The sequence below is a fragment of the Vanacampus margaritifer genome, chromosome 1, assembly GCF_051991255.1.
Source record: "Vanacampus margaritifer isolate UIUO_Vmar chromosome 1, RoL_Vmar_1.0, whole genome shotgun sequence".
In the NCBI taxonomy this organism is placed as follows: domain Eukaryota; kingdom Metazoa; phylum Chordata; class Actinopteri; order Syngnathiformes; family Syngnathidae; genus Vanacampus; species Vanacampus margaritifer.
This window is the reverse complement of record NC_135432.1, coordinates 1864752-1878215: the sequence shown is the minus strand read 5'-3', so window position 1 is coordinate 1878215 and position 13464 is coordinate 1864752. Positions and strand designations below refer to the sequence as shown.

The 13464-nt window shown below is 42.8% G+C and overlaps 1 protein-coding gene across 15 annotated transcripts in view; it reads right to left on the bottom strand.

Annotated features, from left to right (window-relative positions):
• The window catches only part of LOC144052449 (membrane-associated guanylate kinase, WW and PDZ domain-containing protein 1-like), a 118369-nt gene that overhangs the window by 78526 nt on the left and 26379 nt on the right, over nucleotides 1-13464 (bottom strand). For 13 of the 15 annotated variants that reach the window (XM_077566642.1, XM_077566522.1, XM_077566531.1 and 10 more), the window contains exon 2: nucleotides 9832-9948. In XM_077566642.1, coding sequence (XP_077422768.1) covers nucleotides 9832-9948 — 117 coding nt within the window. Of the gene's footprint in view, nucleotides 1-1654; nucleotides 1919-7549; nucleotides 7966-9831; nucleotides 9949-13464 lie in introns of those variants that run through there. The other 2 variants (XM_077566623.1, XM_077566633.1) reach the window with 2 other exon arrangements.

Here is a 13464-nt window from a genome sequence, read left to right as displayed (position 1 = left end):
GTTGAATTCCCCTTTAACTCATTAAATAGTCATAACATGGCGGCAGGTGGCTGTGATGAAGTATCACAAGGTAGCTCAAAATATACTCAACACCTTTCAGACACACCTGAGTACTAATCATGGTGTCTAATCAGCATCTTGATATGGCACACCTGTGAGGTGGGACAGATTATCTCGGCAAAGGAGAAGTGCTCACTATCACAGATTTATTAGACTGGTTCAGGAACAATATTTGAGAGGAATTGCGTATGTGGAAGAAGTTAGCAAAAACAAAAATGTGTTTCGATTTTTGTTGACGATAGTCTTCCATTTTGATTTGGTCTCCAATTGTGTCCTTGCTTCTAAATTCTTGATAGGGCAAACAATACAATCGCAAAGAGAAAAAAACACACACTCAAATGGAACAGTTGCTTTGCTTTTAAGAAGCGCAAAGGATTACAGAATAAAAAGGATGACGGAGTTGCCTATTCTAGTGGAACAGGAGGACGGTGAGAGAAAAAGGCCAGACACACAATCCTGCGGCCGGCCACACAATCCTGCGGCTGGCCAACACAACAGGCCATTCTTTCAACTCGCGCCACAACACTCCTCACAGCTGAGGCCTGGCTGCTATTCTCCTGCTGTCCCCCTCCCCAATCCCCCCCCCCCCGACTCGCACCCCTTTCAACATGAGTGAGGGGGGCTGAAATTGAATAGCGGGCCAGCACCAAGCGTCATTAACTGCAAATCTCGTCAAATAGTACAAAAGATCCCTGGCTTTTGTTACTTTGCGCATAAATGAATGAACGTTTTGTTTCATTGGCGGGGAAACTGAAGAAAATTGGAATGAGGGAGGGAGATCAAATCAAGGGGTGTTACAGTGTTTAAAGGTGTATTCAATGATGTTCTGAAAAGGTAGAAGACAAACGTCTGTTTGTCACTTATTTTTTAAAAAAAATGCAAAAATGCGAGGAACATCCTACCAGCCTCTTGCAGCTCTCAAGCGTTTTCAAAGTATGCCGTGAGATCGCTGGAGCTACGACGATGAATGGCTGAATTCGAACCCTAACCGTATCTACACCTTAACCCCTTCAGACTCAAAATGGTCCCAGTGGACATGACATCTTCGCGTGTCTAAACCAATAAAACGCATCATTTGGATGATGTCAACACTTCTGGTTCATGATTGGATCTTAACTAACCAATCACAATCAAAAGTGTTGATGTCAAATGATGCCAAAAATGTAGCATATTAGCTTGGTAAGTTTACAACACGTTACGGCCACATTATCCTGGCGTCCACTAGAACAAGTAAAAACATGAGATAACACCAAAAAAAAAAAAAAATCCATGTTGTTCTTATGTGGGTCAAAATCAGCACACACAAAAAAGGAATGTTTGCCCAGCAGAAAAAATGCGGGTCTGAAGGGGCTGCACCTCATCCTAACCCGAGCCCTTTAAGTTGAGACCCCAAACAAACACCACATGCAGACAGATCCGTCATCTCACTCATCATATATTTCGTACACCTCAACTTCGCAACACCTGCACAGAAACAGCCACCGGTCAGAAATTGCACCTGACTCTACCTGCGAGTGAAGTTCCCGCCCACCTTCGCCTCATCAATCATCATCCCGCAATCGGCCCGATGCCACGTAAATTGTCACAGAATTACCTCGACGCCGCCGCTCCTGCTGATTTCCGCAATATTCCGCCGATCAAGAGGCTAAATCCGCGTTGAATCGTTCTCCGAGCAAAGCGTCCACCGCTCACGCGGTCGCGAGTGCGATTGCGAGCGCGAGAGATCCCAGTTCGTTGAGGCAGCTGCCGTTTTTCTTCCAAGCAAATGAGAGGTCCAGCCCAGCTTAGAGGCTGCGAGCTATTCACACTCGGGTTCCCGTCTGTGGCCAATGGCTGCCGCCCCGCACCCCCCTCCCGCGCGTATTCCCGCCCACATCCACCCTTGCTGCTCCTCTTCTCCGTCTCGCTCTTTTTCCCTGCGATCTTAGTCATAAATATAGACGCTTGACATTACCTAACACATGGGCTGTCCTGATAAACAGCCTGCTTCGTGTGACAAAACCTCTCCGGGGGTGAGAGGCGGGATCAAGAAGAGTGTGGAGGGCAGCAGGACAAGGATTAGGTCCAGGATTCTCTATTCTGCATGGGAGGGGAGGGGAGGGGAGGGGAGGGGACACTGCAGATTGAAATTAGCCGATTATCAGCACGCCAGTGGGGAGAAAAAGGCAAAGGTTTGAATCACGATGACGGCCGGCCTTCTCGGTCTTGGATTCACTTCCATGTTGGATTTGCACATGCACGGAGGTGGACTGCTTGCCAGGCAACGTCAACACGAAAGCCAAGAGAGGGAAGATAGCGGCTTTCTGATTCGCATGCTAACGCCTCAATCGACCAAAGAAAACCGAAAGGAAAATAAATCCAGTGAGCATAAAAGATACTAAATGTTATCGGACGGCTTTCAAACTGAATGACAATGCTGGGATCGCCTACGCCAACAGTCCCGAGCTTCAAAAACTGACTGGATACTTGATTAGTGTGGCGAGTGATATGAATATCATGTCTAATATTGACAGTAGAAAGTTAAAAGCGCAAATGACATGCGTGCATTCCGGATTGGATCGGAATATGCATGTGATAGTAACTCTTTTTTTTTTGTCTTTTTTATCCCTCTATGCGATAGTAACTCTTTTTTTTTTGTCTTTTTTTCCTCTATGCGATAGTAACTCTTTTTTTTTTGTCTTTTTTTTTCCTCTATGCGATAGTAACTCTTTTTTTTTGTCTTTTTTTTCTCTATGCGATAGTAACTCTCTTTTTTTTCCTCTACGCGATAGTAACTCTTTTTTTTTTGTCTTTTTTTTTCTCTATGCGATAGTAACTCTTTTTTTTGTCTTTTTTTTTCTCTATGCGATAGTAACTCTTTTTTTTGTCTTTTTTTTCTCTATGCGATAGTAACTCTTTTTTTTATTGTCTTTTTTTTCTCTATGCGATAGTAACTCTCTTTTTTTTTGTCTTTTTTTTCTCTATGCGATAGTAACTCTTTTTTTTTGTCTTTTTTTTTCTCTATGCGATAGTAACTCTTTTTTTTTGTCTTTTTTTTTCCTCTATGCGATAGTAACTCTTTTTTTTTCCTCTATGCGATAGTAACTCTTTTTTTTTTGTCTTTTTTTTCTCTATGCGATAGTAACTCTGTCCGCTCACCATGTAAATTGATTATCCCGAATGTTTCAGAAACCGTAATTTTGACCTTAACTGGAATATTGACTGCATGCATATTCAGTTACTGTACTTAACTCATTTGCTCCCAAAAACGTATAAATTTGGTCTATTTTAAATGTTTTAAGTGTCCCAAAGACTTATTTATACGTTTTTATGTTTTTTATGCTAGGGCAAACAGAAGGCTTTGATGCAGCCTCTCAACTGCAAAGAAGGGTTGAAGAAATGGCAGTTATAACACAAACGGCCAGCAGGTGGCAGCAGAGTATAAGAGATCAATGTGGCAAAAAGCTCTTTTCCCCAGTGTTTTAAACAGATTTGTGAATAATGATGTAACGTCGCTATATTCTAATGCTAATCGCTGCAAAACGGAAACTGATAGAAACTTTTTTTTCTGATGAAAGAAGAGACTCTAATCTTTCTTTTGGTAGCTTCCATGTTTTATTTTGTTTGTAGCAATAGAACAGAATATTCTGTTGGCCTTGCAAAACCAGTCAAAATCCAGTAAAACAGCCGAGAGCGAAGGGGGTTGCTTCAGTGAAAATGGCTGCCAGTGAATGAGTTAAAATCACTGTGAATTGAAATGGTCACAGGCAGGCAGCCACTGGAGTGGTAAGGTCAAATTGCCCTCGTTCACTAAATCAATTGAGGAAAACGTCAGCACAGCCAACCTTTACCATATCGGTGGCGTTGGGGCAAAACCTTGGACCTCCAAAACCATCACTTTTCAGAAGACGCCCCAAAATGGTACGTTTGTTCAAACATGATGTGACCATTGCATCATCAAAGACAGCAAGCCATTTTCAACAATTCCGAGCGGTCAATAACCTTCAGATAGTCAGAAAACGGCACCTTTCACAGCAAACTCCTATTGTGGGCAGTCTAAGGCACACCTGTGCACTAATCAGGGTGTTTAATCAGTACTGACTGGTTTTCTGGGTCCCCCTCCCCCCCTCCCAATAAAACAAAACCGCAAAGCCTTTTATTGTACAAGTAAACGTGTTATAAACAAATGTAGCTTGTTAAAAACGATTTAAGTTGCATATAAGACTTTATATAACTTGATATAAGAACATTTATAAGTCTGTACTTTTAATCAAAAGAGGGAGCAGCTTCAGTCGAGTTCTTTTTGCCAAGTATCAGTACTTTTACTTAAGTACTGAACACAAGTACGGTACTTTTGACATCTCTGCTCTCCAGCCAGGTATCCTCGTAAAGGAAGAATTGGACCAACAGCACTTTAAAAAAAAAAAAATAAAATTTTTAATCACATTACAGTGTGCAATTTGTCAAAAATGTTGTGGGCAATTTTGCTGAAAGTCACACTTTTGGTTGCACTTTTGCTTCCTTCCTTCCTTCCTAGCTAGGTCAAGTGCTACTCAAAGTAGATCCGAGCTAGCTTGCAGAAACATCTGAACTCATTTCAGCACCTTTTGTGTGAACTGTTTCTGCATCATTGGTAATCTACTCTGTTAGTTTTCAATAACTAGCTTAACACGATGGTTGCCTCCAAAGTTGTGGTATGTTATGCATACATTTTGCATTTCTTTACAAGCCGAATGAATGTTGCTTGTTGGCTGGTTGGATGAATTCATTGGATTTTTTTTCTTGCTTTGTTTACGCTTTCGTTGCATCGACACACAATTATAAATAAATAAATAAATAAATGCCCCTCCCCCACTCAACTCATCAATTATGACAAACGTTTCTATAAACAAATTGGCACCATCCCTTCGTTATTGTAACAATAACAAAACAAATACAGCATTACAGGCCCTTGATGAAAAGATATGCTCATTCATTTACGGTTCAACACAAGATCGGGGGGGGGGGGGGGGGCAAACGAGCACTAATAGAGACTGACTATAGTCTCCATATTGAAGAAAATCAAACACAAGATTTTCATGCACATTCGAAAGGTCATGAAAGCAAATCTTTGTGGATTGCGTAACCACTCGTGACAGAAAGCGTCCGAAATGCTAATGAATGACGAGGTTACACACGCCAAAGAAATCACAACAAACAAGCTTGTCTTTCTCAAATCCTTTCCCAACACGCATCTGATTCAGACAATCGGTCCAAGTGTTCGTTTCCTTCCTTTGTCGAGGACAAGAATGCGTCCGACCTTTGTCAATGTGTTTGACTGGGATTGGATCAAATGTGGCGAAAGACAGCGGCTCGTCCATCGGACGGATCACGAGAAACGGACCTGGCTGACCTGCCGGTGTTGAGTGGGGAAAAAAAAACACGAGAAATGTTTTCCCTTTCTTTTTTATGTAACAAAACTTGGCAAAGAAATGTGAACGTAAGCCTTTGAATTTGAAAAACAACGATTACTGCTACGGATGCTCACTAATGCGATAAAGCAATCATTTAGGAAGTGCCGATGTTGATAACCGAGAAGTACGGTGATAATTGTTTGCAAAATTCACTTGAATACAAATATACTTCCGAGTCCTACTATAAGTCTAACATGTACAAATACATGGAAACATTGCGTGCAGCAGCATGAAGCGGAATTTTATTGCGATCTCTGCTTCAACGACAACCTGTGACGTCATGTTTTAAAAACGCAAGCAAAAACGGCCAGGGTCACATTTTGGGAACGAAAGCCCAGACTGGCGACTGCCATGTTGCCATGATGCGTCTTCTGTCAACACACGGTTGTGCACATTATGATGTCATAAATATGCGACACCACCACAGGAGGGGGGGGGGGTGAGGAGTTGGCCACAACGTGAGCCACAAACACGACAGATGGACCAACGTGGCATGTCTAATATTATCGGTGCATTTCTTTATTATCCGGTTTACCTGTTTGACGTCAAATGGGTCGATAATTGCCGATAATTAGTTTGTATCTTCATAAAGCCAGCGAATACCACATCATCTCGTGAATTGTATGCTTTTATAAGAATAACAATGCAAAATATTTGAATTAGATTTGTTTAAAAGGGGACAGTGCAATTTAATAAAACACATCGAAATTCACGAGTTATGAGTTATTGACTGCTTGCAGGTATTATTCCATTTTTTTGAAAACGCTATATAAATAAAGATGACTTGACTTTATATTACTATAGTTTACATTTGCTTGTAATTTTGTAGTTACGATACAGTAGATTATGTTTCTAATATTAGTATTAGCTTGATATGATAAAATGATGCAGTGCAGTTCTACATTGCTGAGTACATGCGCTGTATATAAAATATGTCAGATGAGCCGTTTTGCTACTTGGCTTGCATTAACGCTCATTAAATTGCGCAGGTGTACCTAATGAGGTGTCCAATGATTGTATACGTGAACACGTTAAGCTCAGAGAAGTGTAAAGTTTTGAGGAATGCGCCAGCGGACGGCTTGCAAATCCCCCTCAAGTGATCAACGCTACCTTTAACATTTACCGTTTGTCGTTCCCACATTGCAACGGAAGATATTTACGCGGCTCTGTTTGCATGCGCGGTTTGTTTGCCATTGAGTGAATCTTGTCCATTTGGCATTCAAAATATAAACACGCAGTCGACACCGGTCCGCACACCACGTAAAAAACGGATTTTCCCATCCTTTCATTTCAGGTGAGGTACGTATTTTGGGGCCGCTGAGGAAAATGTCAGGCCTGCGTAGGTGCAAATCGGGCAAACAGAAGCCGGGGCCACTCAAGCGTTGTAGCAATGAATGGCCGTCATTAGCATGAGGCTCCCCCGGCAGCACCCTGCAATGCAGCCACACACACAATGGCGAGTGCCACGCTTCCCCCTGCCGTCCCCCCAGAGAAAGCCTTTTGTTTGGCCAGCATCTGGACCTGACCTCCATGCATTTGAATCGGATGACCCCCCCCCCCCCCCACACACACACACACACACACACACACACTCAGCTAGCTCCTCTTTTCCACTCGTCTCCAACGCTGAACCTCTGAAAACCTGCCTCAACGGCAACCGTCCCCCCCCCCCCAGCCCCCCAACCCCCCTCTCCCCATGCCTCCACTCTCCTCCACCATGTCCGTTCCCCTCTTTGAGTGGAGGAAGCATGTCTTGCTTCCTGAAAAGACGCTCTGTGTACTCGTGGGCCTCGTACAAAGCCTGCGGGGTGAATTTGAAAACCGGAGAGGAAAATGCAGCAGGGCTAGTGGCCATCTGTCCCCCTGGGTTGGACGTGCCTTCTCCGAGTGTGCCCCCCCCCCCTCCTTCCCCTCACATGATTCCCACCCCTGCCCCCCACCTTCCCTCATTTCCTTCGCCTATATACACAGCATCCACCACAAAGACGCACACATGCATTCATCACGCACTTGTCCATACGGATGGCGAGCGTCGAGAATGAGGAGCTGACACTTGCCTGCGATCTGCGAGGATGCGACTCAAGATGTAATCCGTTTCTTTGCGGGGACGGCAAACGGGGGGAAATTGTCCCTGGCGTTCATTTCCCTGAGATCGGCGGTGGAGCGAAAAAACAAGGAAGCGAGGGATTGAAGGACAGCGAGTAGCAGAGTGAGGATGGCGGGAGCGGACGGATGCAGCCTCGAGTTTTACAGAAGAAGGCAGCGGCCACCACCGAGACACGGGGACGCTGCCACTCACGAGGAAGACTTCAAGTCCAAAGGACGACTGACAGAGAGAAAATGAGAGAGAGAGCGGGAGAGAGAGAGAGAGAGAGAGAGAGAGTCAGAGAGGGAGGGAGAGATCAGATGGGGGAGGGAGGATTGCTTGGCTGCGTATGGGCTGAAACGGCGGGATAACGCCGAGATCACCCTCATCCCGAGCAGCAGCTGTAGACGCGAGCGAGAAATGAATCCCACGAGGGAGCGACTTCGCTATCAATTGTGACATTTGCAGCACGTGATAACAATGGCCATCTGCTGGAGTAGCGAGGATAATGGGGGGGGGGGGTGGCGGGGGGGGCAGTTAGAGGACGCTGCCTGGCTGGACGTGGCGCCACCTCACGTGCCCTCGCATATCGGCACGCACGCCAGGAAAGCAGGTCGAAAAAGAGAAAAAAAAACAACAAAGACCCCACTTCGGCCAGCGGCGGTGGGAAAGGCACCTGTTCGAGTCAAGCGAGGGGGGAGGCGGGAGGGCTGGGCGGGGGGCGAGGGAGGGAGGAGGGGCAACACATGTGCTCAGAAAAGGGCGAGCACACAAGGGGAACGTGGAGATAAAGCAAAACGAGGGCTGCAGAAGTGTGGCCTTTATCGGTCTGCCTTTGTCATTCCGCCTCGTCGTGCCCCGGAAAGATTTGCATTTGTGAGAAAGTCACGGGGACAATCGAAAGGAGGTGGTCAGGGGAGCGGGTTCGTCGAGAGAGTGGACAGGAAGAAAGAATGGGCGGGTGGGCAATATAAACAGCATAACAAATAGAGAGGAGACGCCAACTTCAAACACCCCTGAGGTCACACATTCCAGGAAACAATTTTGTGGTAACAAAACTAACGCTAACTAACCCATCTTTTTAACCCCCTTTTGTTTCTTATGCTGCATTCGAGGATAGTCGGAAGTCGGACTTTTCCGACTTCAAACCGGGAAGTGTGTACGGGAACGCGCCCTTGGACTCGGAAATTCCACTTGCGAAGTCAGAAAAAATGAAAAAGTATCCCGACTTGAGCGACGGACTACAACGTGACGTCACTCTGCAACGGCGGCCCCTTTGGAAACACGAAAACACAATTGTCAGATTGCTTTCTTCAGTCCTAAATATTCGCCATTATTCTACGCAACACAACATACGTGGCGGTCTGCCGCGATCTCCCCGCATGAAATTATACGATGAACTGATGAACCGATTAGCCAATTAGCGTTTGCCTTTTGACTCCAATTAGAACGTCAGCGATTATCTTTTTGTGCGCAACACAGGCCTTTTCATCATCCTCCATCTTTGTACGAGTCCAGCATGTTCGACGCAGAATCGGGCAGGAATCTATTTTCAATGAATCACAACATCATAATCCCCGACAGGGGAAAAAAGAGGCGGATTTACCCGTCACATGACAGAGCCAGAGAGGAAAAGTGGGAAAGGACAGAATTGCAAAACTTCAACTCCAGCCAGGATTTACAAGTCAATACAAAATATTTACACACATCGAAGCCAGAATCCAGCGATTGAAAACAAGAGCAAGTTGTGTTGAAATCACACTTAAGCGATTCAATTGAAGAAAAACAATTAGCCACAGACGGTCACAGCATTTTACGGATGGATCCACTTTGCTCCTCCATCCGAAGATTGAAAGCCTCGTGATCGCCTCAAATTAAGAAATGAGTTTTGCGACACAAACATTAACCAGACGTTATGAGTGCGATCATAAAGTCTCGGCGGCAAAAGATCGAGCTGCATTTATCGTAAATACGACCAGCTGATGAGCCTGGCAGGCGGCCGGCGAGTTGCTTGGACAGTCACTTAAATGGTGATCAGGAAGGAATTCGTCCTCATGTTTGCCTTTCATTCATTAGTAGCAAAGGTAATGTTTTAGCATCCATGAAAGGAAAAGTTGTGAGCGAAACAAAACCGCATGAGCAAGAATAATTGATGAGACAAAGAAATTGGGTCGGAAATAAGGAACTCGTGTTCACGATTGCTTTCCGAAATCCAGCACGAAAGCATCACGTTGCGCATGAAATGTTACTCACAAGGCACGGCGTGACGGTACAGATTGGCCCGGATGCTTTTCTGCAGTTGGTGGTCGGGAGAAGCTTTTTGGAACCTCAGACTCAGGAAGTGCTTCAGGTCTTTGTTCAGCTTGTTACCTTCAAACACAAGATATTTTACAAGTCACAATCGACAAACAACACGTTCAGCAAAGACGGGCTTTTGCAATATTGTGCTCAGAAAGTTGGACTAAAGCCGCTGACTGAGACAAAAAAGCAAAACAAACAAACAGAGCTGCCATGAAACAAACAACAAGTGCTTTTCAAATCATCCCAAATGCATTTTCTTCAACTGCCGTCAATTTCCGGTATTGCGCATTTGCACGATTCGCTGGCGGGCTTGCCCGGCTGTAAAACGTTAAATCATTTAGCATTGTTTACTTAACCCTTTTTCCATATGAGAATGTGTTCGTAAAATGAGAAATAAGTCGAGATCAAGCATGTTATCTCTTTGACTGCCAAAAACGTTAAATAACGTTTAGTAAAATCCTATGGAGTGCCAAAGACGTTAAAAGACGTTTTTTTTTTCAAAACAGAGGTGAAACTAACCATTTTCTATTGTTGATTACTGAAAAACGGAATAAGGTAGAAACAAACTTTTTTTTTCTGATGAAAGATAAGAGTCCAATCTTTCATTTGGTAGTATGTGTGTTTCCATAGTCCAAACACATAATTTTCTATGGACCTTGAAAGATCAGTCAAAAATGCTTAAATCGGCTGGCACTGGCGACAACCCGTTTTTGAAAACGTCTGGCAGTCAAAGAGTTATGAATACATTTTTGAGATTTTTTCTTTTCATTATTGCACTATTGAAGGTGTTTTATTCATTTGCTCCTCAAAACGTACAAATACCTTCTATTTTAAATATTGCCATGCTCCCAAAGACATATTTATACGTTTTTTTAACGTTGTTTTTACATAAGCCTTTGACCTGAAGAGAACGCTTAAAGCAAAAAAACGGCCAGCAGGTGGAAGCAGAGTATAAGAGATCGACCACGGCCATGTTGCAACAAGCTCTTTTCTCCAACAAGCTCATTTTAAAGCGATTTGTGAATAATGATGAAACTTAGCTATATGCTAATGTTAATTGCGGCAAAACGGAAACAGATAGAAATATACTTTTTTTCCTGATAAAAGAAGAGACTCTAATCTTTCTTTTGGTAGGTTACATGTTTTATATCAATAGAACGCAATCGTCTGTGGTCCTTGCAAAATCACTCCAAATCCAATTCCAAATCCAAAGTAACAAAAAAATAACTGAGAATGACTGCCTTCGAGTGTCATTTAGTATTCTGTTCTCATCAATAGTCTACAAATGCACTCGAAGGTTTTTGAGAATGTCTTTTAGGGATGGACCGATTATCAGTCGGGCCAATTATCGGTGCCGATATTTGACAATTTTTCACTGTCTGTGAAGGTCTTTTCAAACATTTTACAAACCCTGACAAAAAAAAACCAAATTAGCGACATTCACATGCATTTGTCAATTAGTAAGATTTAAATTTCTACTTTATAAAAAATTAAGTTGACACTAGGAACTCCCTACACTTTTTTTTTATGTTAAAATTAAGAAATTAGGTTGACATTTTGGAAAACTTCATTTACAGTAGAAAACTTTAGGGAACTATTTACATGCTTCGTTTTAAATTTCTTATTCAGCCTAACACATCTTTATAGGTTTCAAATTAAAAAAAAACATTTTTTTAAAAAATTTTGACGCTAATATTTTCCCTTTTACTGCAAATGAATACCGGCTTGAAATATCAGTTATCGGCCTCCTTGACTACCAATAATCGCTATTGGAAAAAAACATATTAGTCTATCACTAATGTCTTTGTAACTTATTCTCAGCCTAAAAGAAAATTTAGCGCCACGCTTTCTTACCATTTCATAAAAGGAGTTCTCGATTTATAAATATGTATTGAATGGCCACAAATGGGAATTTAGAAACTGTATACAAATCATTTTTTAAAAGTTGCATTTTCAACTTTGAGCCCCTCTAAAGGCGTCTGCCGGATGCATACAGCACACACAGATGAATGTTTTGAGTAATGAAGTGGGCGGTACTACAAGAGAGCCTCTCATTGGGCAGAATGAGCAGGCCTTCTCTGCATCCATCCAATGACAGTCGGGGATGATGCTGGCGAAGTCCGAGCGTGACAATGGAGCCAGATGGTCGGGGCTCGCTCTCACGCCAGGGTCTCATTTAGGACCATTTAATGATCTCCAAATTGATCATCCAAGTCTGGGGGTGCTGGCAAGCACGTCTTGGGGGAGGCGCCACGTCCTCATGCTGGCCTTATGCTCAAGAGGAGATTTCCTTCTGGCTCGCTGCGAATATGAAGGGGAGCTAATATAGCGCAGCTAAGGTACGCTGAGCCGTGAGCCAAAACCAGCCAACTCATGCAAGCAAACGCACTCTTGACAAATGCTCGGCCTGCGCAATTCATCGAAATTCAATGACATTTTCTATTATTACGCTCCACAATTGCAAATTTGGCATAATCGTAAACAAAAATAAAAGATTATTAATACTAATTTTGAGTTGTTTTATTTGATATATTTGCACTTTTGTTATTTTAGGACTCATTTAATAGATCTTGCTTGAAACTTAATTATAGTGTTAATATTTTTACATGTTTAAAGTAGCACTAGGGAACTTTTCAACCTTAATACAATATTTTCCTAACTCTAATGAAACATTGACTTGTTGAATGGTAGCTTTGCCATTGCCCTGAGGGAGTCGGCATCATTTTTACTGGCACTACGCAACTTTGAGGAGGATGGTCGGAACACGGGCACACCAAAAACTACAAATGTGCTGACTCCTTCACACGTCAGTTCCCCCTTTACCCATTCGTTACAAAGACAGAAGTCAATTTGAGTGTCGTGAGCTCAAGAACGATGCAATGCGCTTGTCCTCATGAGAAACGTGGTCTTCCTTCAGGCATAACGTTACCGACTTTGTCCAAATGGCGGCGCCATAATCAAAGTGAACTGAAAGTTAGTTCCTTAGTGTTGCTTTAAAAATATATATTTTTGTTTTGTACCAAAAACAAATGATTGTCCTAATTGTGATTGCAATTATTACCAAATTAACTCATTTGCTCAAAAAAAAAGAAAAAAGTTATATTTTTAACATTGCCATGGTTCCAAAGACGTATTTATATGTTTTTTGCTTGGCTCTGTTGCAGCCTCTGAACTGAAGAGGATGCTTGAAACAATGGTAGTAATTACAAAAACGGCCAGCAGGTGGCAGCAGAGCAAAAGAGATCAACCAGGGCCATGTTGCAAAAAAGCTCCTCTCCCCAGTGTTTTCAACAGATTTGTGAATAATGATTACATTTGGCTATATTCTAATGCTAATTGCTGCAAATCCATAAATAGATAGAAATATACATTTTTTCCTGGTGAAAGAAGACACTCGCTGTAGGTGCATACATCCCATATCAAATGAACATGTATCAATTAAAGGTGATTAACCAAACTGACATCTTCAGCATTCTGATAATAAAATGAGAAATTTCTGCGGATGGATTTATCATCATTTAATCTGGTGGGACTATAAATAAACATTCCTCATCCTTCATAAATTAGAGACACCGCCATTACAAA